The sequence below is a fragment of the Rhinolophus sinicus genome, linkage group LG16 (genome assembly GCF_036562045.2).
Source record: "Rhinolophus sinicus isolate RSC01 linkage group LG16, ASM3656204v1, whole genome shotgun sequence".
Lineage (NCBI taxonomy): Eukaryota > Metazoa > Chordata > Mammalia > Chiroptera > Rhinolophidae > Rhinolophus > Rhinolophus sinicus.
The window spans coordinates 20,718,239-20,745,918 of NC_133765.1; the positions used below are offsets into that span (position 1 = coordinate 20,718,239).

The 27,680-nt window shown below is 49.8% G+C and overlaps 1 protein-coding gene across 7 annotated transcripts in view; it reads left to right on the forward strand.

Moving 5' to 3' along the window:
• ASCC2 (activating signal cointegrator 1 complex subunit 2) overlaps positions 1 to 14,928 on the forward strand; it is a 39,065-nt gene extending 24,137 nt beyond the window's left edge. For 6 of the 7 annotated variants that reach the window (XM_074321864.1, XM_074321863.1, XM_074321866.1 and 3 more), the window contains 8 exons: positions 334 to 514; positions 1,986 to 2,200; positions 3,119 to 3,238; positions 8,383 to 8,476; positions 8,566 to 8,696; positions 9,246 to 9,342; positions 10,607 to 10,686; positions 11,997 to 14,928. In XM_074321864.1, the coding sequence (XP_074177965.1) occupies positions 334 to 514; positions 1,986 to 2,200; positions 3,119 to 3,238; positions 8,383 to 8,476; positions 8,566 to 8,696; positions 9,246 to 9,342; positions 10,607 to 10,686; positions 11,997 to 12,168 (1,090 nt within the window). In that variant the 3' untranslated portion in view covers positions 12,169 to 14,928. Of the gene's footprint in view, positions 1 to 333; positions 515 to 1,985; positions 2,201 to 3,118; positions 3,239 to 3,449; positions 3,706 to 8,382; positions 8,477 to 8,565; positions 8,697 to 9,245; positions 9,343 to 10,606; positions 10,687 to 11,996 lie in introns of those variants that run through there. The other variant, XM_074321868.1, reaches the window with a different exon arrangement.
• The last annotated feature ends 12,752 nt before the right edge of the window (positions 14,929 to 27,680 follow it).

Sequence of the window (27,680 nt, forward strand, 5' to 3'; positions counted from 1 at the left end):
CTCCTGAGCTGAGGGTCAGTACAGAGGAGGCGCTGTTGGCTTGTCCAAACACCATGTCCCCAGATACTCCTATGCCAGCCCCTGGCCCTGTCTTTACCCAGAGCTGCTTCCTGCTGAGGGGCAGGTACTGGGTTTCAAGGCCAGTGTGGCCATGGTCCAGCCTGTGTCCCCGGCAGTCCAGGTGCCCATGATGCCCACTGAGTGCAGCCCAGACAGCTCCTGGCAGAAGCCGTATGATCAGATGCTGGAGAGAGCCTGAGAAATTATGCTGCATCAGAGCTGAGGAGACAGAGAGGGCACCTGAGAGAGAGACCCCTTAACACATCCTCACAGAGACGAGACGCGGACTGCCTACATCCTCCAGGCAGTTGAGAGTGCGTGGGAAGGGGTGGACCGTCGGAAAGCCTCAGATGCTAAAGACCCACCGGGCGCCGAGCTGCTTAATGGCGTCATGGCGATCGCGGAGCCAGTCAGTGCACCGTCATCCCATCCAGAGAACTTGGAGGAAGAGGAGGTGTGTGTGTGGAGTGGCTCTTTCCCCCTGCCTCAGCCCCTCCTGGTCCTGTCTGAGAGGTTGGGGCCGCAGAAAACCTCCCTTCTTTGATTCTACTTTCAGGGAAAAAGGTATTTTCTAGAATGGACTGTCTGGAGCTGCTGGTCAGCCCTTTGCTGCCCTAGAGAGCCCTGAGCTAAGGGATGCTGAACCAGGCAGGAGAGAGCTAGTCTCGTAAGCCGGCAAAGCCTCAGTTTCCCTCTATCAAATGAAGCGATGGTGCTTTTTCCATGTGAAATTCTTCTTGACGCTCGCCTCTGAACAGATCACAATGGAGCTGCCTTGGTTGCATCTGGAACCAGTGCCTGGTCTCACCGCTTGGCCTCTCTGGAAGCCCCTCCATGGGACGGCAGGGCTCCAGTGAGCCAGTTGGGAAATCTCTAGTGCTTTCTCTCCAGGCTTTTCCAGGACTCACCAAGTCTGTGGCTGTGCTGCTTGGCCACTGAGCCTCGGACTCTTCCCTGCACGTCAGGAGGAACATGACGTAGGGATTAAGAGCACAGAGTCTCTGGGGTCAGGCAGCTCAGAGGGGTATTCTGGTCCTGCCACTCGCCAGCTGTGTGGCCTTGGGCATGTGACGCCCATCAAGCCTTGGTTCCTCCTCTATAAAGCGGGGCTAGTTGCCATCCCGTCTCCATGAGGTGCTTGGGATTCCCAGAGCTGCTGCAAGGAATACTGTGAACCTGGCTGGCCCTCGATGCTCCCTTACCAGACGCCACTGTCCTTCCTGTTAGAGGCCAGGCCTCAGACTGTCGCAGGGCCTGGAGAATGACGGCCCTCTCTGCCTCTTCCCACACTCTTATCTGAGTTATGGCAGGTTTCTTTGTTGTTGTTGTTGTTGTTTTGATTTGGGAATTTCCTTAAATGAAAAGCCTAACACAATTAAGCCCCATCAAGCAGTCTATAAACTGAATCCCCCTTGATAAGCATATGATACCAGGGAAGCGTCTCCACAGTCCAGGTGTGGTGGTTGCTGTTCCCCTCCCATGTCAGCCGTCAATTTGCTGGAGTCTGAAAAGGACCTTGGTTAGAAGCCATAGCCGTTTATGGCGAGCCTCATCTAAGCCAGGCTCTGTGCTCAGCACTTTATGTGCATTATCTCCCCGAACCATTTGAAACAAGTCTGTGAGGTTGGTGGTAGTGTGCTTATTTTATACGGAGGAAACTGAGGTTCTGAGAGGGGAAGCACCTCCCAAAGACCCACAGCCAGAAATAGCTCAGCCTGTCAGTCCTAGAGCTCCCTTTTTCTCAGGGGAGGAAATGGAGGCGCAGAGGGACGAGTCACTTGGCTAAGTCCTCCAGCCAGGAGAGGAGGGGCAAGGCCAGGGCTCACACCAGGGCCCCTGATTCCCAGTCCAGTGCTGTTGGGGGCCTGGTGCCCTATCACCCCCTGGCCTCGCCTTCGCCTCCTTCACGCTGGTTCTCCCCACAGTGCATGGGGGCAGCTGCTGCCCTGAGCCCCGCTGTGTGCGGTGTGGAGCTAGACTCGCTCATCTCCCAAGTGAAGGACCTGCTGCCGGACCTCGGTGAGGGCTTCATCCTGGCCTGCCTGGAGCACTACGGCTACGACCCGGAGCAGGTGATCAACAACATCCTGGAGGAGCGGCTGGCCCCTGCCCTCAGCCAGCTGGACCGCAGCCTGGACAGGTGAGGGGAGGCGCATGACAGCCAGGCCGCCTCAGGCCCTGGCCACCGGCGCTCTGCAGTCCCTTGGCTGGGCCCCTTCTTAGTTCCTCTGCCTCCATTCTTCCTTCCCTGGTGTCCCAGGACTCAGCGCATTCTCTCTTCCCCACAGCGATGTTTCCAGACCATTTAAACTCATGTCCTCTGGGGAATCATAAAAACCCACCCCTACCCCTACCCCCAAGAGATTCTCACCTGTTCCCTGCAGGACAGAGAGTGCATAGCTGGACATCCCTGCTGCACCCTGTGGGAAGACCTATTAGAGACACGGGATGTGACAGAGGGGTTGCTGAGCCCTTCAGAGCTCCGAGTTGCTGACCTGCCCCTGTCGTTGCCACCTTCCCGGTAGAATGCTGATGGAGGATGGCCAGGACTTCTCACTTCCTTCATACCTACCCTTTCTGAGTTTGGCCACTGTTCCCTGAAGGCCCATGGGCCATCAGGAATGAGTGTATGAATGGGTGTTTCTTCCATGAACAAATGATGTTTATCAAATGAGTGAATTAAGTTAGCTCTGCCTTTGGGCAAGTTCCTCAGCCTCTTTGTGCCCATTTTACAGATGAGTACACTGAGGCACAAAGAGGTTGAGTTACCTATGGCTGCCTATCTCATAGGGCTGTTGTGAGCGTTCAGTGAGGGAGGGAACTTTGAAGAAAATCTGTATGACGGGCACCTGGGACCAAGGGGGAGCTTTGGTCCTGTGTGAGGTGTGGGTGCCTACCAGGCAGGTCCAAATAGGGTAGGCTTTTAGATTGTGTCCCAGGGGTGGCTCTTGAAAGAGAGCGGAGAATCTAATGGCTATAACAGGGTAGGGGAGAGTGGGGCACAAGTAGGCATCAGCTAGCATGTCCCCTTTAAATTGATTTCTGTGCCACCCCCCAGACAAGTGAAGCCAGACCCGACACCCCTGCTGACATCTCGTCACAACATCTTCCAGAATGATGAGTTTGATGTGTTCAGCAGGGACTCAGTGGACCTAAGCCGGGTACACAAGGGCAGGAGGTAAGTCCCCAACTCTGCACGTGCAATGAGAAAGCAAGAGAAACCAATCTCTCGAGCCAGTTCTCGATGGAACTGGCCTGAGTTCAACGCAGGGCTCCCCAGCAGCCCAGCCCTGTGTGCGCCCAGCAAGCAGGGGCAGGTTCTTTAACAATTACGCTTCGAGCTCTGGCTCTGCCCAGGCTGGTTCTTAGTGAATCCTCCTTGTTGACAGCAAAAGGCCAGCGGCGCCAGAGCTGTCCTCCCCCTCCCTTCTTCTTCCGTCTTTGGATATGCCGACCATCGAAGCCCTGGATGGTAGAGCTGTGCATCTCCTTGACCTGATTTTCTCCAGTCTGTGACAAAACGAGAAAATTAAGGACCTATACTGAGTGAGCTTTTCAGAAGGTGAACACATTTCATTTTAAGGCCTTTCTACATACTGTATTTTTAGTTTATGCCCTGCCTACTTTTTTGGCATTGAAGGTCCATTCATGATGTATTGATTCACTCAACAAATATTTGCCCAGTGCTTATGGCCTTCCAAGGCCCTGGATGTCTTAGGTGCTGGGGATATAGTGAGGGGATGAAATAGACACGACCCCGGCTCACGTGGAGTTTGCACTAATCCATTGGTCAAACAAGCAAGGTAAAGTCGCAGGTAAAACAGGTAGTACGAGGTGAAGGTGTGCAGACTCCTGAGCCTCTGGCAGGCGCTTTGATCCGGGAGGAAGGGTCAGTTGCACAAAGGGGAGGAGAAGCTTTCCAAACAGAGTGAACAGCAGGGGCAGGGGCCCCAAGGCTGTGGGGAGCATGGTGATCGTGCCATGAGCCAACACATGTTGTGTTTCGGGAAGCTCACCTGACTTTGGAATGGATGGGGGCCCATGGGAGATGCCAAGAGTCGGCAGTGATGGTAGAGAGGACGGCCTAGTAGAGAAGAGCAAGATAAGACGTTGATAACACTGTGCTAGTCCCCCAAAGTTCTCCTAAATGGTGTTGGTTTATGAGATCCAGAAATCTGGGCACTGAGCACAGTCTGCTGTTTCCCCCATCACGTAGATGGAGACAGTGAGGTTCAGGTAGGGGTGGGGACCTGCCCCGATCTTATGATAGGAGCCCCAGTGGCGGTGCAAGCTGCTGCTTCAGTGAGGGCCCTGTGCTATTTCCCCTCCCTAGGGCCATCCAGTTCTGGAAGGTAGGCTGGCCAAGGGCTTGGGGTGCGGGCACAGGGCAGCTATAAAGCCAGCTGGCTGGCTGGACAGGAAGCAGTTGTAAACTGCTTAGTCACACACATTGCAACATCCCCAGTTCCCAAGCCGGAGATGGTATCCTGCATCGGTGGCCACTGTTCCAGGCCACGGTGACCCTCTGCAGCTCCTGCTATGGGGAGAGGGGCAGACAAGGTCTGTGCCCCTGCTCAGAGAGTGCTCCGGGCTGCCAGGCAGAGACACTGGGCAGCAAATGTTTACTGAACTCATTGTGCTGGATAGTCAGGGGCTGGGGATTGCAAAGCGGCAAAGCCTCCATTCATGTATTCATTATTTATTCATTCAGCAAATATTTATTAAGCGATTTACTAGCGCCAGATCCTGTGCTGGGTAGTAAGACAAGGTGAACAGGGCACCCCGGGCCTCACCCTCAAACAGTGCAGAGACCGTGGGAAAGAGCTTGACCATGAAATAAGCAGCAACTAAGTGGGAGAGGTGCTGGGAAGGGGCATACAAGGGCCTCAGCAGGGCCACCTGTCCTCTGGGCAGGGCAGAGGCTCAGGGCCCTGGGCCCTACCCTCACAGACCACATGAGAAATGAAGTAGCACAAGGCAGGTCACACCTGAATTAAAATGCATGGGTGTGTTATTAAGTCAGGTAAGATGCAGTCAGTGGCTCAGGTAATAAGGAAATCTGGCCCCTTGTATGACAAGAAATGGCAAGGTAGGGCAGTGTAGGTTTGGTTGACCTGTGTGCAGCCACATCTTGGATGCATCTTTTCCATCTCTTGGAGCTGGTTCCCTTAAGGCCACTGGGTGGCTGCTGCTGTTTGACTCACGACCTCCAGAAATGACAGTGCCAAGAGGAAGTCTGGACCAGGTCATGTCGTATCTCTCTTAGAGACCAGGAAACCTTTCCCAGAAGTCTCCAGATTCCTTCACATCTCACTGGGGAGCTGGGTCACAGGGCCGAGATCCAGGGCTTCAGGAAAAGGGGGGGAGGGTGAAAGAGCTGAACAAAATGAGGGTCTGTGAGGAGTAGGGATGACGTAGAGGGTGGCTATTGGATAGACACCAAGCACACATACTGCAGGCATATCACAGCCAAACGAAAGAGGCAGTGTGTATAAGGTGGGTTCCCCTAACTCCTTTGGGCTTAACAGTGGTGCCCTGGAAGATGATAAGTGTTCTCCCCCCAAAAAGGTTCTATGGCCCAAAAAGTCTGTGTACTCTGTCTGCCTCTAGGAGAGTCACAGAGCATATTTAAAGCTCTGACAAGTCCTACAGCAAAAGAAATAGGATTCAGTTTGTTGAGCCCAGCAGGTGCCAGGTCCATTTCTACTCATCGTCTTATTTTACCTCACATCATCCCTGGGAGGCAGAACTAACACTTGGCAAGGAAAAGGGACTTGCCTGTGATCACACAGCTCAGGAAGTAGCAGAGCAGACTTGAGTCAGGAGATCTGTGTTCTGGCCCTGTCCTTGCTGGTAGAAGCTGTGTGACCTTGGGAAGGTTGCTGTGCCTCTCTGGATCCCCTGATTCCTCACCTGGAAAAAAGGGTTTATTGCTTCTGCAGGCCCTTTAGAAGTTCAAAGGTGGGAGTCACCCCCCCAAGAGTCAGTTTCAGTTGGGCCTTAAAGGAAAGGCTGGAGGAAGTGGGGAGGGGAAAGGTAGTCGGGTTTCAGGGAGCCCACATGTTCCCTGGGCTCACTGCCATCTTTAGGAGGCCAAGTATGCAACCTGCTCCAAAGATAGTCTCCGAAGCCACTGCTGCCAGCGTTTCCAGGCTTTCTGGCCCTCGAGTGGATCTTCTCCCGGCTAGTTTTGCCCCTCATTTTCTTTTCCTTCCTGACTCCAAATGAGATCATGGTGCTAAAGCCACACCTCCCTAGATGGTGTAGACAGGGTACCCAGGGTTCCAGGTTCCACTGTTGTTAGCTGTGTCCTCTGCCAAGTGCCCGGCTGGGATGGGTGGAGTTTGCCAGGCTTCTCTGTCTGGCCCTGCCAAGGGAGTCACATAACCAGAGACCACATAGTGCAAAAGAACTGCCCGACTTCGCCAAACCTGGGACAGTGTGGACCAGGAGCCATGGGGTGTAGCAGAAAGGACAGTGATTTCCCTCATTCACCCTTGGAGCCCTGGCCCAGCACAGGTCCGGGCATCTAGTAGGCGCTCAGGAAATACATTTTGAATGAATGGATGTACTCCTACCAGTGGCACCGACCACTGCGACGAGCCTGGGCCCCTTTCATTTCCTCTCCACTTCTTTCCTCTCCAGCTCCCAACTTGACGAAGAGAGGCAGGTCAGGGCCAAGGTCACAGTCACAAGCCCCTTTCCTGGTGTGATGTGAAAGACTCCTGTGGGCCAAGATTTTGTCCAGATCAAATGCCCCCCCCCCCACAGAGCCTCCATTATCCCTCTCCAGACCCCAGCTAAACCCCCTGAGCCAGAGTTCATTCCTTCTTTCTCTGAGTTTCCAGAGCTTGCTTGCCTCCAGTCAACACATTTCATGTTGGTTGCCATTTGCCAGTGTCACCCCCACTAGACTGTGAGTTTTATGAGGGCAGATCCATATCCTACTCTTTTCTGAGTCTCTCCCCAACTTAGCCTTAGTACCCTGCCTGGCACATAGTAGGCCCATTGTAAAAACTATTGAAGAAATTAAGCCCTCACCCACCACGCTGGAAGCTGAGTCCTCACCTGCCCCAAGCTCCCAGGCAGACAGCCGGACAGACTCAGGATCCTGCCCTTCCCTGCACCAAAGCCAGTTAATAGAAGATTTTTATGGAAGCTAGGTATATAGCTTTGTGTCTCTTCTTTTTCCCCCCCTACCCTTGATATATTCCAGAGACCTGATTTCACAGCTAAGCTGGATTTTCTTACCTAGCATCTCGTATTGATTTTCCCCTGCAGAGCTTGAAACTACATTCCACAGCCCTGTGTGTCTGATAAGCCAGGGTTTTGGGTTTTTGTTTTGTTTTGGTTGACAGGCCAGGTTTTTCTACAGATTTGCAAAGCCATGAGTCCAGAGGCCTGAGTCCCACCAGGGCGGGGCCACAGCTCACTGGGGTCCCAAGCAGTACCTCCCCTTCCCTGCACTGCACATGAGTTTCCTCACCTGTGATAGGATAGGAGTTGAACTTTCAGGCTTTTTCTGACATGGAAGATTGAATGGAGACTAGATAAGAGAGCCACTGTGGTGAGTGGGACCCCGCTTTGCTCCTCACATCCCAGAGGCCCCCTGCAGCTACCCTGAACTCAGGAAGAAAACCACATGTGGCCTTGCTCTTTCTTAAGTGTTGGTTTTAAAAGATTCAGATAACCCAAGGTCCTCCTGGGAATCACCATTGTCATTTGGTGGGCGGCTTACTAGCCCCTTCTCTGTGCATTTACATACACGGGTATATATGTGCCCATAGGAACAGATAGTTGGTCTGGTTTGCGTTCAGCTTTCTTTACAGATGAGATCCTACCGTATGCGTTTTTCTGTAGCTTGCTTTCCTCAGGAACAGATCAGACTTCTTTTTCCGTCTAGATCACCGTTGTTCTTGAGCACTGCCTCGCGATGTTCTGGACTGTAGACGTGGCACAGGTCCTTTGGCTGTCTCCCCAGTGATGGACATTAGTTGCTTTCCATTTCCTCTGTTACAATTGATGCTGTAAAGAAAATCCCCAGTTAGGCCTCTTGGTGGGCAGCGTTTCTCTAAGGGTGGGCATGTTTCATCAGCTGCCCTGGGATGCCCTCCAAAGTGTGGGCCCTGTCACGTGGTACCAGCAGCGGTGAGTCGCCCCCGCCCACACCCCTGCCAGTGTTTGATACCAGTTGTCCCAGTTTTGGGCGGCCTGCGGGGTGAAGAAGTGAGCTGGTGGTCTCTCCAGATTCTCGTACTGCACAGCCTGCAAAGCCTGACGGTTCTCCTCCCTCTGCCCTTGGCTGCTCCCTCTCGTTGCCAGGAAGGAGGAGAACACGCGGATCCTACTGAACGACAGGCGGGAGGTGGCGGCGCAGCGGCAGCGCTATGAGCGGTACAGCGTGGTGGTGGAGGAGGTAGGCGTCGTGAGGCCGCTGCGCCCGCGCTGGGCTGGGGACACCGGCCAGCCCCTGGGCCCCTCTCATCCACGCTTCTGCCACTGCAGGTGCCGGTGCAGCCTGGTGAGGGCCTGTCCTACTGCGGCGATGACTATGAGGACGAGTACGATGACACGTACGATGGCAACCAGGTGGGCGCCAACGATGCCGACTCGGACGACGAGCTCATCAGCCGCAGGTGAGGCCGGACGGCTGACGGAGGCGGAAGTCAGGGGCAGGGGCTTTCCAGCCTGTGGGGCTCCCCTGTAGCCTCTGGGGTTTACAGAGGGGGAAACCAAGGCCCTGATCACATGAGCAGGTCAGTGGCAGAACCAGGGCCCAAAGCCAGGCCTCCTGACTCCTAGTCCAGTGCTCTCTCCACCCCCAGCCATTCCTTGGCTGGTTGGTCCAACTCACCCTCTGTGGGGCAGCATTAATTTGGTTTCATATAGTAACCAAATTAATTGCAGAAAACTTTTCCCAGTGGAATCATACGGAGATTCCCCAATACAGATAAAAACAGAACTGGAGGGGAAAAAAGAAAAGAAAAACAAAGCTGGAGACCCCCCACATTCCCAGCTCAGTCTCCCCTAACCCCGCTTCCCCCACACACACACCCCCTCAGAATCCATGGGCTGGAGCAGAGCCCTTCCCATCAGCCCCCCTCACCCAGCCCTTCCCTCCTCCCTCAGGCGCTCCCTCCAGGTTTAATCTAATCTTTGATCTTACTTTCTCTCTAAACCCTTAGGCCCTTCACCATCCCTCAGGTGCTGAGAACCAAAGTGCCCAGAGAAGGGCAGGAGGAAGAGGAGGAGGAAGAAGAAGCCGAGGATGAGGCCCCCAAGGTAGGTGGCAGATGAAGGGGAGGGTGCAGTTGTGAAGGGTGACTCAGGAGCACTCCCTCCCCCGTCTGGCCTGAGGCAGCCCCAGCATTACTACCCAAGAGAAAAGGAGCCCCTTCAAGCCCAGGATGTCTGCTTGGAGAGCCGCTGGCTTAGAACTTGCCTCTGCTGCCCAGGGGGGCCCAGGGGACGGATCAGAGGCCGGGCCTTTGAGCTGCTGGGCTCATTAGGCCCTGGAGCCTGGGGACTGAGAGAGAGGCAGCTGTCGGCTGTCGTGCCCAGGATGGCAATTCTTAAAATCAGAGAAACGTTAGAGCCCAAGGGCCCTTGAAGGTCATCTGGGCTGATGGGTTTGAAAATTCTATTTTTTGAGAGCTAAACTTTTTCTTCAAATGAAATCTTAAATAGAACCTCAACATATAAAATAAATAAAAGTGTAGTGCTGCTCAGGTTGAATGGGGTGGAAGCCTGGGACCCCCTGGGTCCCCTCATGCCCTCCCACCAGGGTTACTCATGTGTTTTGTCTGAGTAAATGATTAGTGGGTCCTGGTGGAGACAGCCTGGTGGTGGTCGGGCAGCTTACACTCCCTGTCCCAGGGGCCCCTCAGCACAAGCGTAGGCCAGAGCTTCCAGGGCTTTCCCTGCTTCCAGGTAAGGGGGCAGCCCACATACTTACGTAAAATCTTCCATTTTTCAAAGGTTACTAATTCTACTTGGTGTTTTGTTGGTGTTTTTTAAAGCAGCATGGGCCACCAAAGCCTGCCTGTGTTCTTTAGGTCACAGTTATTCCTTACACTCTTGCTAGCCCACGCTCCTTTCACTCTTGTAGAAATCGGTCCTCAGGAGTGGGCACTCCCATAGCACGTTGGTGGTGGCACCGGCCTGAGGACAAGTCAGCTTCCAGGGGCGACCTTCTTGGCTTTGGAGGCCCTACCTGGCCTCTCATGGTGGCCATCCTGGCCTCCCGTTGCTCCCTTTTGTCATTATTCTCCAACTGCAGTCAGCCACCCTACTATGCCTATCTAGGAAGCCTCTGTCCCTTTTGCTGCCTCCCCCTCAGGGAATTGAGGGGAAGGACGGAGGAGGTGCTTCTAGTAGAAAGCCTGGGCCATAGCAAGCCTCGATCCATTCTGGGGCATCACCCTGCCAGGATGTGGCCTCCCCCACTCCTGGCGTGGAGGCATAACAGGACTCAGTCAGGCTCAGCCTCATCATGGCTTAGGGAAATGGGGCAGCTCGTGATTCTTTTCTCCTCTCCCCTTCACAGCCTGACCATTTTGTGCAGGACCCTGCCGTGCTGCGGGAGAAAGCCGAAGCCAGGCGCATGGCCTTCCTTGCCAGAAAGGGGTGAGCATTTCAGGAGCTGTTTCTGGTGGGAAGGAACCCATCTGGGGAGGGCCCGGCCAAGTACCCAGGAAGCCCACACATAAACCCTAACGGTTTTATGTATATTCACTTATCTCTCACCACAACCCTATGAAGTAGCTACTATTATGATTATTCTCATTTTACAGATGAGGAAACTGAAGCCCAGAGATGTTAAGTAATCTTCCAAAGGTCACACAGTTAGTAGATGGTGGAGCAAAGATTGTGTCCAGGTGGCTCAGCTCGGGTCCACACTTGTAACCATTATTTGACAGACACTACAAGGGGTTACCTCCCAGTGTGGGAGCCCAGTGTGTCCAGAGCCAGCTGGTGTCAAGCAGAGTGTAAGGTGTGAGAGAGCTCAGACAGACACACGTCCTTTATAGCTGGAAAATGCATGAGACGGACGAGAGCACTTGAGCTGGGCCCTTAAGAGTAGAAAGGGTAGGAAGGCATTTGTCAAGGACGGCAGAAAGGCAAGAAAGCACAGATGTGGTCAGGGAGAGGGGTCTTCGGACGGGAGCTGGGAACACATAACCAGAGACACCTCTAATTCATCCCCCCATCTTCCCAGTGAAGAGATGTCCTAGAGGGGACAAGGCCCTGCCTAAGGTCCCTCCTCCACTGAAGGCCAAACCGGGGTGGAAGCCCAGACCCCGTCCTGGCCCTGGGACTCCCACAGCACTGCCCACTGGGTGCAGGAGGCCTCACCAAAGAGGGAAGGCATGTGGGTCTCATTCTGAAGGCAGTGGGAGCCCCAGAAGCTTGTTGAGTAGGGAGCAGAGCAACTCGGACTTCTCTTTCATCCCAAACCCCTGGTCACAGAGCTCTGGACAAACCCAGCCGTTGAGATGGTCTGAAAAGGTCCTAGGTCATGTCTGTGCATGCACTTGGTCTTTGGAGGCCACCAGGCAAGGCTCTGAGTAGCACAGGAGTATCACCTCATCTGTAGCACGAAGCCCTGATGGAGAAGGGAGAGGACCCATCCCTACGCCTTCCTCCTCTCCTTAGGTGGGCTGCAGCTAACCCACGGGCTGCTCCTTCCTCACAGCTTAGCCAGGGTCCCATCTGGAGGCCAAGTTCAGAGAAGAGAAATCACCAGGCACAGGGCTGGCCAGAGCCCCAATATGCCTTCCCTGCCGGGCTCTTTCTCCTTCTATAGAAATTGGGACATGGGTGTCCTGGCCCAAACTGTATGTCCTTTCTCAGAGACCTCTGAGAGGAGATCTGTGGGCTATCAGAGCTTCTTCTGGCTGATGGGTTCTCCTGGAGATGGGTTGTTCTTCCTTCAGGTACCGGCATGACAGCTCGGCGGCAGTGGCCGGCAGCCCCCGGGGCCACGGGCAGAGCCGTGAGACAACTCAGGAACGCCGAAAGAAGGAATCCAACAAGTCGACACGAGCCAACCACAACCGGAGAACCATGGCCGACCGCAAAAGGAGCAAAGGCATGATTCCATCCTGAAGCTGCTGTACTATGGAGGCAGCAGTGCCAAACCCATCAGGAGGCATCTCTATAGCCCAGAGCCTCGTGCCAGTTGGCTCCCTGCCAGGGCCCCAAGTTTAACTCAACCCCTCAATAGCCTCAGCTTTGCAGCCCCTGAGAAGGCCGCCTCATTATCTACCAGCCAGCCGGGACCGCCTTCTTGTAGAATACACAGTGCCTTATTCCACAGCAGAAGAACCCAGGGGCCAGCGAGCAGGCAAAAGGGACCGGGACAGAGCCCCAAGGCAAGCCCCCCAAACCTCGTGCAGCAAGACACCACTTCCCTTTTCCCTGGATGGCAGGAAACCTGTCTATTCAAAAACAAAACAAAAGACCGGCGAATAAAGTTTTTGACCCTTTTAAGCAATCATCCATGATGTGCCCATGACCTGCTCTCCCTGTGTGCCATTCTTCAGTGCCAGCCACTATCTGGAGAGGAAGAGGGCAGGACGGTCACCATGCTCTTTTCATCCACCTTTTGTGTTTTCCTCTCCTTGCAACCCCTCCTAATGTTGCTCTGCCTTGCTGTGTGTCCCCGAGAACACCAGTTCCTTCTCTGAACCGCGAGTACCTGCTTGTGGAAGAAAGGACTTGGTATGTGAGGCCCTGCAGTCCCATCTGTTATCTCATTCAGCCCCCACCAGCTCCACCTGGAGGAGGTGGGTACTGTGCTCAGCCCCACAGTACAGATGAGGAAGGTGAGCCCCGAGAGCTGAAGGCGCCTGCCCGGCCACAACTAGGAAGTGGGAGAACAGGGATGGACACTCAGTCTGACCCCTGGCCTTTATCGGGTCCTAGACCCCTGAGGGTGGTGTCATCTCCATCTCAGCTGGCCTGAGGACACTTGGCCAGCCGCAGAGCCAGAACCAGAACTCAGTGCCTCCTGGTTGCATATACACTCTATTAAATACTCCAAAATTGAGGGGTTGTAGACCAGAAGAAACAAGTGAGGATGTTACTGCTGAGCCCTGTCGGAGCGAGTGGGACTTGGACCCAGTTCCTCAGAGCCCCCTCCCAGGTATGACCAACTGGCCCCCCAGAATTTTGCTGAACGATGGCAGAGCACCAGTGGGGCATTTGCTGGGCTGATTCTAGCCCAGCCTGGCCTGCAGTCCATCAGCAGAAGCCAGGGCCCCTGCCAAGCTGGACCTTGACAAGTCACCCTAGATGCTAGTACAATTTATTTGCATGTGGTTAGGATGAGCGTCTGAAGCAGCAAGGCAGACAAGCTCTTGACGAATTGGTTTTGTTAGGTCAGCCCGTACAAGTGGAAATCAATAGCAATTCCTCTGTGTCACTCCAGTTCTCTTGGTGCGTTGGCGATGCTGAGCAGATGTGGGGTGGTGTCCTCCCCTCACATGGCCGAATTAGCTGAGCTCAGGCTCGGGGTCAGCCACTCTGACAGGCAGCAGGAAGACTGTTTCCTCCTGGAGGCATTTGCCTGGAGCAGCAGGGGCCATTCTTTTCTCTGTCGCTGAACACCTCAGACCCAGCTCTTGTCCCTGGAGCAAAGCGATACAGATTGGGGGATCTGCCTTACCTATTTCTGTTCATATAGCCCTCTCACCTTTACTTGGTCATCTGCACCTCCTGACCACCCAGAATGGCGTTCAGGGTTCACAATGGCTTCCTGGTTCAAAGGACTTGAGAAGATAGAAGTGATTTTTCAAATTTTCCAGAAGGTAGTGCCAGGTCAAATTTAATCTCTCTTGAGGAACTATGTACTTTCTGTACTTTCTCATTTCAGATCTTGAGGGCACCCTTTCAGGGATGCTTTGAAAACAGCTCAGGGGTCCTCCAGAATGGTGCTGATAGGCACACCCCTTCACCTCTTGGGGCCTCAGTTTTGCCATCTGTAAGGTGGGTACACTGAACAAGATGAATGGTTTCCACTTGGTGCCAATCAAATTCTCTGAGGAGGCCCCATGGTTTAAGACCGGCAATGGCAGAAGTGTTAGAAGTGAAATGGGATGGAGGCTTGAACCCTGCCCACTTGGTCACAGGGGCCCACCATCCCCACTACTGTTCCTAAGCAGGAATTTTCCAAGTGCCTTCTCTGTACCCTGGCAGAGAACATGACTACCACAGGCATTTCCCAGGAAGCTTGTAAGACCTTGTGCATCCGAGAGGACTTAAGACTGACCTTTGTTTTCCATCCATGACAATGATGGTGAACATGTTTGTATGAACAGTGCTTCTGCGCCTCTGTGAGTGGGTGGACAGAGCCTGTCACTGTTTCTAAAAGGGAGCCCAGGAGCCCAGGGAGTAACTTGCCCAAAGCCCGTGGCAAGTTAGTGGCAGAGCCTGGATGTCGATCCTTTTTGAGTCGCACTCTTAGACAGCCAAGTGTGTTCTGGAAGAATGAATGGTTGTCAAGAACCTGCTGCTCCCTGCCACACCAGGAGCTTGGGGTAAATAATACAAGGAGGGAAACAAAAATAAAAATAAAAGTAAATGCACCAAAAATGCAGGGGGGTATTGTGGAGCCTCCCCTTTAAATGATGTCAATGGAGCCTTGCTAGCCACACAGGAAACTAAATCCTCAAGAATAATGTTTTTTAAAAGAATAAATTTGAAAGCAGACTACGTGATGGTCACGTACCATGCTTGTGAAAGTATTTAAAAAAAAATCATTGATTTTGCATACAGACCAAATCTGGAAGGGAATGTGCATAAATGAAAATGATGTGAGATCATGATGATTTGTAATGAGAATAAAAGCACTTACTACTTACCGTGGCCCGAGTTTCCGCTGGGCTCTCTCCTTGCATTGTCTTGTTTAATCCTCACAAGGGAGGTACAGATGAGAAAAATCGAGGCACAGAGAGGGTAGGCGACCTGACCAAGCAGGCGCTCATGTTTAGCAAGTGTCCAAGGAGGACTCATTCAGTCACTCCCGCAGAAGCCCGCACTCAACCCTTAAGCCACCCGCCTCACCATGCCCGCAGCCCTGTTGCTGTTCTTACAAAGAAAGAAGGAAATACAAGTCAAATAGCTGCAGAACAAGAGGACAGGAAATCCCATATCATCAGGCTAATGGGATCCGTTACATGTATATTAAACTGTTTGATATTGTCCCGCCGATCTCAGATGCTCTGTTCCTTTTTTTTTTTCTCTTTCTGTCTTCAAATTCATTTATCCTTTCTTCTGTGTGTCCAATATGCTATTAAGCCCATTGAATCATTCTTTCTTTTTGTGTCCTGTTTCTCTAGCAGAACTGGAGAAAAGGCTAGGGGCAGAACATGTCAGCTGAGATGGGGACAGCAGAGCCTGGGGAGCACCAAGGCCTCGGAGGGGACCAAGAGGCTGGCAAAGTTGAAAGGTCCAGGGTGCAGGTAGAAGAGGGGGTGGAGAAGAGGGAGTGAGCCCCAGAGTTAGGGCCACAGGCTGGGCCAGGCTGTGGCCGAGACATTTGTTCAGAGCTGCAGCTTTCAGTGTTTGCTGCCCTCCCTCCAGGCTTGGGGTATGGACAGTCAGCCTGGTTTGGAGGGTCAAGGAGGGGAGGACAAGTGTATCCACTCAGCACACATTTCCCAAGATCTACTAGGTGTCAGGCACTGCGCCAGGCCTGGGTGAGCAAGACCCAGCCGACCCGCGTGGAATTAGTGGTCCAAGGGGGGTGTGGATGTTAAGACATGTTTGGAAAATGATTTGTCACTGTTGTGCTAAGTCTTAATAAATAAATTAATAAAGAAATGAGCAGGCAAGGTCAACAGAAAGAGGCCGAGTACAAAGAGACTTTCCAGAAGCAGAGAGGGTAGTGGTCACGGTGTCAGGCAGGAGCCAAGAGGTCAACCAGGCTAAGGCCATGGGGATTCCTGGGGCTCTGTCCCAGCTTTGCCAGGAAGCAGAGGGGAGGCAGCCAGGGGGAAGAATGGAAGATGAGGAAGGGAAAGCAGGAGAGTGGGCCTCTCTTGAACTTGACATCCAAGAGGAAGAAGAGGGGGCTCAGCGGTGAAGAGGCAGTGTTAGAACCAGAACATGTTTATGGGATGGCTAGAAAGAGCTGGGGAGGCACCAGAGCTCCGGGGAACCCCGTGAGGGGAGGGGTGAGGCCAGGGCCCACGTGGAACTCCCCGGGTCACCCATAGAGCAAGGGCAGCCCAGCATCATGTCATTTCTAAATCTCGGTGCTGGGACAGCAGGGAAGGGCCTTGACTGTGGCCAGAGGCTGTTGCAGTTCTGCAGCCTGAACCAAGGTACAAAAAATCAGTCTAAAGGTTACCATCTCCAGCCCTATATGTGTGTGCGTGGTGGGGGTTGGGGTGTCTTAAAATGAGCATGAAATTCTGACTTCCCATCATACTAGAAATTCTCTTCCCACAATCAATAATCAAGGGACTTTTACACAGACTGGCAGAATTCAGAGAGTCTTAAAGGGCATTTAGTCCAGAATTTCTTAACCTATTTAAACCCTCAACCCACCCCAATCTCCGGATTTCAAATACCCCCTCTTCCCCTGGGGGTGGGGAGCTTTCCCTGCTTAAGAATTCACTGGGCTTCTGTGGGTCTTGCGCAGCCATGGAGGTTGTGCCAAGCTTCACTTGCTGTGGCCTAAATGACAAAAACAACAGGTACTTAATTCTAGTTTTCCAAATATGAAATTATGACTTTGAATATGTTTTTTCTGTCTGCATGAGCCCACCCTCAGCACTTGGACATGTCCCTAAGTGCTCTGTCATCCCAAACAGTAATTATGGTTTTCTCTTCCTGAAAGTGGTTTTCACAGGAGAACCTGGTAGAAAAGGGACCCCCAGCGGGATGAAGACCAATCATGGCTGTACATTTGGGAAAGCTATTTGCAGAGCTTATATGCAGACTCCCACCCTATGTCCCATCTCCTGGTCCAATCTTCTTAGCAGTCTTTCCCATGTCCATTGCCAGGCCTCCCCTGCCCATCCTTTTTACTGTTAATTTGTTCATAAAGGTGGCCAGTGGTGGGGGGGGGGGGGTGCAGGTGAAAAGAGCGCTAGGTTAAGAATCAGGAGACTGGAATCTGGGCCCTGGACTTGAATAAGCTGTGTGAACGCTTGGCTTTTCTGGGTCGTGGTTTCTTATGAGAAATGGGGATAAGCATTCTTCCGGCCCTCTTGCTTCATGGGCACAGGTAATTATGAGGGTCAGGTGAGCTCACAACAGGGGATACACTAAAAGCTGTGAACCTTGTTCAAATGAGAGAGAAGAAAATTGTGATGGGTGGGCCACCCTGCATTTGAGGCAGCGTCCACCTCCGCTCCCTTTTAATCATCGTGCCAGAAACCTATGTGTACAAGTCACCTGATATTGCCAGGGGTACATTTCCAAACATGGGATTCTGAGATCCCAAGGCCATGAATAGTTTTAGAGCTGCCTTTATCTGGATTTTTGCTGATAGTTCTCGTCAGAAGGACAGAATCAGGGGTGGCTTAAACTCCAAAGCTTTTGCCTCCATGGCAGGTTCTGCCATGAAACAGTCTCCCCCAGGCCCCTATTTATAGGGGAGTCCAAGAACTGTCATGTTGAGACCCCTTTGAATGGGGTTTGTTTAGAAGAAGGTGAGATGCTGCCCCCATTCCTCCGACAGTTTCACCAGGTGCCACAGGACAGATCCAATGGGCAGAGCCTGGCCCCCAGATCCAACTGGCCTCTGTCACAGGAAAGGGGCAACAGATAAGGACCAGCTCAGTGACCTGCCAAAGGGGAGGTGTGCAGCCTGTCACATCTGGAAAACCAGACTCCCTGTTCAGAAGGCATTAGTTTCTCCCCAAGAGTATTAACTCAGAAGGCATTGGTTTCTCCCCAAGAGTATTAACTCAGAATAGCATGCAATGGCAAGGCCAGAAATTTTCCTTGGGGATCAAGGTCCTCTGAATGGCAGTGGCCTATTTTTCTTTTGTCATTCAGAGAAGGGCTCGGCTCTGGGGTCAGAACAGAGCTGGCCTCAGCCACTCCCTGGCTCTGTAACTCTGAGCAAGGTGGCCTCGCCTCTCTGAGCCCAAATTGTCTTGTGTGTAAATTGGAGATGTTGGCAGGATGTGGGGCAAGGTGTGTGCAGTCCCGGCTCACTGTGAGGCAAGCAGGTGAACTCACAGGGCTCTGCTCACAGGGACCCAGGAGAGGGTGCCTCCCACCGAAGCTCCAGACTGCTCTCTGTGCACCCCACCTCTCAGCCCCTCAGCACAGCTGCCCTGGCTCCTCCGGGGGGTCCTCCCAGAAGCCTCTGTCTCAGGATGACCTGGACACACAGGAGCTAGAGAGAGAAAAAGGCAGGCACAATCCAGCCTGGTAAGTGTGTGATGGGTACACTGGGGACCCAGCGGAGGTCCCCTGCTCAGCCTTGTGGGACTAGAAATGACCTCACTGAATCCTTGAGACAAAGACAGGTAAAACGTACGTGTGATTATAAGCCTCATCTAGCAGTTCAGTCACTTGCTCGTGGCTAAGCCAGGATTCAAAATCACGTTTGCCAGGCCCCATAGTCCATCTTTTAGCCCCTTGGCTTTCCTGCTTCTCTGTATCTGGGCACTTGAACTAGAAGCCATAATACTCCACATGTGGTTGACTCAGCATGGAAAAGAGGGCCTATCAACTCCTTTGTTCTAAATATCATATTTCTGTTGATACAACCTAATCAAGTCACTCCACTGAGAGAGGGTCAGGGGAAAGGAGAGGGGAGTTAGGAAGCTGAGCAGGGCTTATTTTCCAAATGTCCAGTTTTCCATAGTCTCCCCTGTCTGCCAGTGGAAGAAAGGCCCTTGGAGGGCCTAGTTTGAAGAAGGTATTTATTTCATCTGGAAAGCTTAGTGACCCAAGGAGATAAGATATCACGTGGAACTGCAGACTCAGGGTAGGAAGTGGCCTCTCTGTTGGAGGCTTGCACAGGAGGGAGACAGAAGTCTGCTTAGACATCAGGAAGGAAGAAAGACAGACAGAAGAGAGGAATCTGTTACATGGTGAAAGGTGTGGGAAAGAGATAAGGGCTGCCTGAGACTGACTCAAGGCTGCTGGGGCTTAAAACAGTGTTAGATTCGCTGAAACAAGATTGTGAAGGAACGCGGGAGCTCACAAGAGGGATGGAAGAATGTCGGGAACATGGTTTTAAAGCAGCTGAGGCAACAAGGGGCTGGGGTGGGGGCCACTTGGATGATTCAGCTGTACAATCATCCCCAAAGCTCTCAGCCTGCATTTTGCGGATTGAATATGCTAATTAGGCACTTGTCCCTGAAGACCTAGCAGGGAGCCCCTGTTAATTTGCTCGCTGTAGACAACATTAGCTAATAAGCGTGTGCTGAGCACATCACAAGCATTATCTCACATTATCTTCCTAACCACTCTGTGAGGTATTATTATCATTATCGCATTTTCCACATGGGGAAACCAAGGCTCACAGAAGGGAAGCAACCCATCCAAGGTCACCCGGCTGGACAGTAGCAGAGCTAGAGTTCAAATGCAGGCATGTTCTGTGTCCACCATCCATGCCTCGGCCCAAGAGGGAGAGCAAAGGGACCCACAGCAAGGACCCTATTTGGAAGGTTTATGAAGTGAGGATTGTCAGGCTAAGGAATTTGAACTTGATCTTGCAGGTAGTGGAGAGCCATTGAAGGTGTTTAAGCAGGGATGTTGATCTGGCAGCCTCCCGAGAATACATCGAAGAGGAAGGGCCCAGAGCAGGAGAGGAAGATTCCAGGCAGGAGTTCTGAAAGGAGGATAGGCCAGGGCAGCAGGAGGGCTGTCAGCACCCTTGTGCTCACAGACTCGATCCCAGCTGACACTTTCTCTGCATTCCATCATTGCCTTGCCCTTGATGCTGGCTGGAGTCTGCCCTTGGCATTCAGTCTGTGCATAAATCCAAGCATATCAAGCCAAGGCCCCAATGAAAAGAGAATGATTTTTTGCACAGTGTGGAGCAGTGTATATGAGCGTAGCCTTGAGCCAACTGTCCTGTATTTGAACTTCTGCTCCACTCTCACTAGCTGTGTTACCCTGGGCAAGACACTTAACTTCTCTGAGCCTTATATATCTACCTGTAAAATGGGATGGAGAGCAGCACCCACCTCAGATTGAGGGTCCAGTGACACAAGGCATGCTAATGGCAGTCAGCTCAGGCCTGGCCCTGGGTGAGTGGCCCTGGGTGAGTGGCCCGGAGAAGGCAGCTAGTGTGTGTGTGTGTGTGTGTGTGTGTAAACTCCCGCATGGGCCGCTGCCTGCCCCTGGTACAGAGCCGTCATCTTCACTAACACTCAAGCAGCTGCTTCCATAACTCCCATGTTGCATGAGGAATTTGTATTCCCTCCAAATTTGCACATTGCTCAGACATTTTAAATTCATTGATTTTTGTCCTTTCCTTGGAAGACTGCAAACTCATTTGTAGGATAGTCCTGTTCCTTCTAATTGGAAGGGTTGGCTGACTTACAGGATGGAATCAATTAAAAAAAATAATAACGTACGTTGCTTTCCCCCCCCTTATTACAAAAGCAGTAATATGCTCATTGTGGTTCACACAATAAAGCAAAGAAAAATCCCATAATCCCACCATCTGGAAATAATGACTCTCAGGATTTTAGTTCTTATCCTTCTAGCACTATTTTAGAAAAAGGAATGTACACATTGGTTTTCCACACCAAAAAATGGTTTTCCACAACACATGCTGTTATCACCATTTTTTCAGTTAGTAAGACATTGTGAACATTTTTCCATTTCTCATCTGCATCCTTTTGATCGAGTTAATAGTATTCTGTTGTACCATGCTTTAGTCAGTCAGTTCCCTGTAGATGTTCATTTAGGTTGTTTCTCATTATTTACTACTAAATTACAATGAACTGCCTCCTGGGTAAATATTCACCCACATCCATGATTAGTTTCTCGGGGTAAATTCTTAGAATTGCTGGGTCAAGTTTTTTGACTGTTGAATTGGCCTTCCCATCAGCAAGATTTGAGAATGACCAGTCCCCATACCCCTGCTCACAGCAGGTATTATATTAAAAAATATCTTCATGAGTTTAAAAACTAAAAGCATATCTAGTTATTTTTCTTTTGCAAATCCATTCTGGTGAGCCTCAAGGAGGGGATGCAGGTATAAAATGGGCTTGAGAAAGCTGCAGACGTGGTGAGGTGTGGTGGAATCTCAGATTCTCCACCTGCATCTCCCTGTAGGGGTGAGGTACTGAAAGTAGTGTTGGCCAGTGGCCTCAGCTGTCAGTCCCTTCAGGGTTTGGCCATGCTGAGAACGCCTCTGCCCCAGTCTGTCCCCTTCCTAGGCAACAGCCTCAGTGGGTGATCGACAGGGGCGGTAAAGAGCTGCCCTCTCCCTGCTCAGGGCAGCTCTGAAAAGACATCCCATTCTCAGAACTCCCTGAGGGTCCAGGGTCAGGGGAGGCCTCCATTGGGACTGCATTTGCATCTGACTTTTCCCTCTGCTCGTCCTTTCTCCTTCTCTTCCTTTGTTGACCCCAAGGCCACTCCTTAAGAAACTTCCTGCACACTAACCTCCAGCCCAGAGTCTGTTTCCCAGAGAATCCAGCCTGTGATAGCGTACTTGTGTCTACTGGGGACAAGCCTAGAATGTTCTGAGGGCTGGGCTTTCCTTCATTCTTTGAGCTGCCAAGACAACTTGGACTCCACCCAGAGCTGAAAAGTTTTGAGCCTTGGCGGGCAGCCCTGGAGCACCAGACGCTTCCAGGGTAGCCCCTGGCTGGGTTAATTAAGCAGGCATCTGGGTGAGGATTTACTGTACAGTAACCCTTACTCCCCTTGACACCTTTCCAAAACGACAACAGCTCCAGAAATAGTAATAATTGTAGCTGTCATTGTGCAGTCTCATGGTAGGTATTTTACAGATGAGAAAACTGGCTCAGAATGGTAAGTAACTTGCCTGAGTTCACACAGCCAGTGAGTGTGGTAAGTCTTGAATCCTAACCCAGGACTTTCCATTCTAAAATCAGTGCTCTTTACACGTCACTAGAGCTATTCAATGGGAATAATAATGTGAGTTATTGTTTAAATTAAGTGACACGTAAACTGTAAAGCACTCAGTACAATGCCTAGCTCATATTAAGTAGTTGACAGATGTAAACTATTAATCAGAAACCCGCCAGGGGCTTTCCTTCTCAGAATAAAATCTGAACTATTTTGCATGGCCTACAAGACCACACAATATCTGACCCTTTCTATCACTCCCTCCCTTCCTTCAGTTCAGCAAATAAACCAAACTCATACCCACCTCAGGACCTTTGCACTTGCTGTTCTTTTCCTGGAATGCTCTTGCTCTTGATTTTTACCTGGCTGAAATTTCCATTCAAATCTCAGCTCAAATGTCATCTCCTAGGAAAAGTGTTCCCTGATTACCTAATTGAGCATCTCACATTACTAATCAAACCTGAGTCACTATCAATACGTTACCCAGTTTTATTTTATTCCTAAATTTTAACATAAAATGAAATTCTTATTTAGTGTTTTGTTTACTGCCTGTCTCCCCTATTAGAATGGAAACTCCAAGAGGGTAGGGATTTTCTCATTCTCCACTATATGCTCAAGGTCTAGAGCAGTGCCAGGAAGAATAGACACTCAATAGATGTATTGGTTGGGATTTCCAGTCAAGATGGTGGAGTAGGTAAATGCCGTGCTTGCCTCCTCTCACAACCACATCAAAATTACAACTAAAACTACAGAACAACCACCATTGAGAATCACCTGAAATCTAAATGACCCGAAGCCCTAAAACTAAGGACATACAGAAGAAGCCACCTCAAGACTGATAGGAGGGGCAGAGACACAGAACTGGCTGTCCCACACCCACATGTCACCATTAAAAATCAAGAGAGATACCTTGGGTGCAGAGGTCCCCTCCCATCAGAGGAGCGAGGGGTCCAAGCCCCACATTAGGCTCCCCAGCCTACGGTTTCAGTGCCAGGGAGAGACGACCCCATAACTCCTGGTTGCAAAAACCAGTGGAGATTGTGGCTGAGAGAGATGAGGGTGGCTGCAGTCCCAGGTGCTCCTCTTAAAGGGCCCACGCACAGACTTACTTGCTGACAGACTCACTGCCTGAGCTCCAGGCTGGGGCAGCAGCTTGAACGGTGCCAGGGACATACAGGGAGGAACTGAGTTGTCTGCCTTCAGGGCGAGTCCTGGAGAGGAAACTTTCTCCCAGATGGACAGAGGAGCTGGCGGAAGCCATTGTTACTTTGTTGAGCCCTCCCCGCTCCTGGCGTGCAGATGCAGGCAGTTGCCATATCCGAGTCTCCATCAACCCTGCCCTGATGATTCCCTGAGACCCTGCTCCACCTAAACTATCAGACCCACCCAAGCCGCTTCCAATGGCTTTTCCATATAAACCACCTGTCTTGGCTCATGCTGCTGCATGCAGACTGTCCTAAAACTTCTCAAAGTTTCACAAAATCCAAACAAGCAGCATCTGGCTTTGGCATGTTCTGTACCTCTGGCTGAGCATCCCTAAGCCTGGCACTAGCGACGGCCAGCCTCAGTTCGTGACTGGGACTCTCAATAACTTCCTTAACCTGGTGGAGGAAATAGATATATACACCCAGGAAGTGCAGAGAGTCACAAACAAGATGAACCCAAAGAGGCCCACACCAAGACGCATCATAATTAAAATGCCAAAGGTTAAAAATAAATAAAAAAAATCTTAAAAGCAGCAAGAGAAAAGTAGTTTGTTACCTACAAAGGAAAACCCATAAGACTGTCAGCTGATTTCTCAACAGAAACTTTGCAGGCCAGAGGGATTGGCAGGAAATATTCCAAGTGATGAAAAGTAAGGACCTACAACCAAGATTGCTCTACCCAGCAAAGCTGTCATTTAGAATCAAAGGACAGATAAAGTGCTTCCAAGACAAGAAAAAGCTACAGGAGTTCGTCACCACCAAACCAGTATTACAGGGAATCTTAAAGGAACTTATTTATGATTAAAAAGAAAAGATAAAAATATGAATAATAAAATGGCAATAACTATATATCTATCAACAATTACTTTCAATCTAAATGGATTAAATGCTCCAATCAAAAGATAGGGTGGCTGAATGGATAAGAAAACAAAACCCTTACATATGCTGCCTACAAGAGACTCACTTCTGATCGAAAAGCACAGACAGGCTGAAAGTAAAGGGATGGTGAAAAAGATAGTTCATGAACATGGAAACAAACAAACAAACAAAAAGCAACACTTATAGCAGACAAAATGGACTTTAAAACAAAGGCTATAAAAAGAGACAAAGAAGGACCCAGAAATCCCACTTCTGGGTAATTTATCCAAAGAAACCAAAACATTGCTTTGAGGGGAGTCTGCATCCATGTGTTCACTGCAGCATTGTTCACAATGGCCAGGATGTAGAGGCAGCCTGGGTGTCCATTGATGGATGAATAAAGAGGAGGTGGCACATATATACAATGGAATATTGCTTGACCCTGGAAGGGAATGGGCTGTTGCCATCTGAGACGCATGAATGGACCTGGAGGGTATTGTGCTGAGTGGAGTATGTCAGACAGAGCAAGACAGATGCAATGTGATTTCACTTATATGTGGAATCTAAAGAACAAAATAAACAAAACAAAGAGAAACTCATAGATAGAGAGAACATTTTGATGATTGCCAGATGGGAGGGGTTTTAGGATGGGTGAAAAAGGGGAAGGGATTACAAAGTACAAATTGGTTGTTACGAAGTAGTTGTGGGGATGTAGGGTATAGCATATGGAATATAGTCAATAATATTGTAATAACTATGTATGGTGTCAGATGGGTACAAGACTTATCGGAGTGATAGATGGGAGGGGGATTGGGGCAGGGTAAAGGGCTTAAGAAGTACACATTGGTAGTTACCAAATAGTCATGGGGATATAAAGTAAAGCATAGAGAATATAGTCAATAATATGGTAATAACTATGTATAGTGCCAGCTGGGTATTAGACTAGTCAGGGGGATCACTTCTTAAATTATATAAATGTCTATCCACTATGCTATACACCTGAAATTAATATAAAATAATACTCAGTGTCAACTGTAATTGAAATATTTAAAAAGTGGGGGGAAGGGTTGCAGTGAAGGGGAATAAAAGATTCAAATTCCCAGGTATAAAACAAATGTCTTGGGGATGTAATGTACAGCAGTAGAAATATAGTCAATAATATTGTGATAGCATGTACCATGTCAGATGGTTGCTGGACTTATCATGGTGATCATTTCTCTAGGTATAACTATGGTGTACACTTGAAACTAATGTAATATTATATGTTAGCTATATTCTAATTGAAATCTTGAAAAAGAACTCCATTATAAAAAAAATAAAGTTTTATTGGAACACAGCCACATACACACACAAAAAGATGTATTGGTTGGATGAATGAATGAATGAATGAATGAATGAATAGTTTCTACCACTTCACAGATATATTTTTGAACACAAGAGAAGGTAGGAAAATAGGACATTATTAGCTCAACCACTCTTAGCCCAGAGAGCAGTCCTGTTTGATCAGAGCTATACCAGTCGCCAACTTCTCAGATGAGCATATAGGAAACATTGAAATTTGCTTTATGAGACACCCAAGCATTTAGCTTTTCCTGACACCTGTGCTAGGGGAGCAGGTGGGGAGTCCTTGCGGCTTTTTAAGTATAAAGACTGTCCCAGCTCTTGACTCCAGGAAATGCCTCAGGCTGAGTTTGGCAGAGAAGCAAACTTTTTTCCAGTAATAAACAACTTCTCCGTACCAGTCTGAAGAGAGCGCTAATCCTCACTTCCCTGACCTGTGAGGCAGACCCACCCAGGGAGCTCTAGGGAGGCCCAGCTCTCATTTGATGGTGCCACTCAAGGGCAAGTCTCCATGGGGACCTCAGGAAGGACAGCCCTGGGCCTCCGAACTGGGGTTCACATTTTGCATTTCTGTGTTTATGGTCTCTCTGGGACTCTTTTAATTTATTTATACTCCTCCATTATGAAAATTATACATACTTGAGGCAGAAAACTTAGAAATCAGAGAAAAATACAATGGAAAAGAAAATAATTCACCCAAAGTTAACAATTTGGTGTGAACATTTCCAATTTCTTTCTTATACATGTTTACAAAAAACAATATGCACTATAGAAATTGTGACCTGCCTTTTCCACTTAGCTTTACATTTTGACCATTTCCTTATGTGAACATTTGCCTTACACGTTTTTTCTGCTTAATTGCATTTTTATAAAATGTTTTTGGGTTAGAATATCAATATTGCTTGTTGTAAGACAGAAGTAGATACCTATTGCATAAAGTGAAAGTTCTTTGAAACCCCACCCCTCAGAGATAACCACTGTGAAGAGTTTAGTGCATTATCTCTTGGTACTCGTATTTTTTGTATACATATATCAATATGTACCCTGTTTCCCTGAAAATAAGACCGAGCTGGACAATCAGCTCTAATGTGTCTTTTGGATCAAAAATTGCTATAAGACCCGGTAGCTTTTGCAGCTTGACTTCTTTTTCACTTAATCTTTCTTCACCACTAACATTGAGTCACCTCAGTCATTTTAATATCAACAGAAATTTCTATGATTTGACTCCACCTGTTTAACCACTCCCGTTTTTCTTCTTCTTTTAATTCCAAACAATGCTCCAATGACTTTGTGTGTGTGTGTGTGTGTGGTGTGTGTGTGTGTGTGTACGCGCGTGTGCACAGCTGATTCTAGAGATATTTTTCTAGAAGCAGTAGCTTGGCCATTTTGATAGCTACATTAATTTTCTAGGGCTGCTGTTAACAGATTAGCACAAATTGAGTAGCTGCAAACAACAGAAATCTATTTGCTCAAAATTCTGGAGACTAAAACTCTAAAATCAAGGTTTCAGCAGGGCCCCCCTCCCTTTGAAGCGTTTAGGGAAGAATCCTTCTGTGCCTCTTTCCTTGCTTCTGGTGGTTGCTGCCAATCTGGCATTTCTTGGCCTGTGACAGCATAACTCCAATCTCTGTCTTTGTCTTCATATGAGTATGACTTCCCCTGTGTCCTAACATGGCCTTCTTAAAAGTTATTGGATTAAGGCCCACTTCAATCCAGTATGACCTCATCTTAATTGAATTACATCCCCAAACACCCTATTTCCAAATAAGGTCACCTTCTGAGGTTCCAGGTGGACATGAAATTCAGTGAGATACTATTTAATTCCATACAATAAAAGAGGGTTATTATTATTTTAACCTTCAGCCCTTATTGAAACACACACACACACACACACACACACACACACCCCACTAGCCCAGAAATGCTGATGACAAATAATGGGGCATCTTAACTGTAGACTGGCTTATGGATACACTTGCTTGCTGGTTGGGCTGTCAGAATGTGTCCCACCTGAGGCAGGTGACCAACTAAGCTCATCCTGATTTTAACGCCTTGAGCAGGTATTATAGAACAATACAGAATAACTGCAAAAATGTTCCTTGCTTTATTGTTTTTTACCAGCACATAGCTCTCGAATCATTGGGAAAAGTGTAATGTCAGTGACAATCTTCAACCCCAGGGTTATCCTGTTTG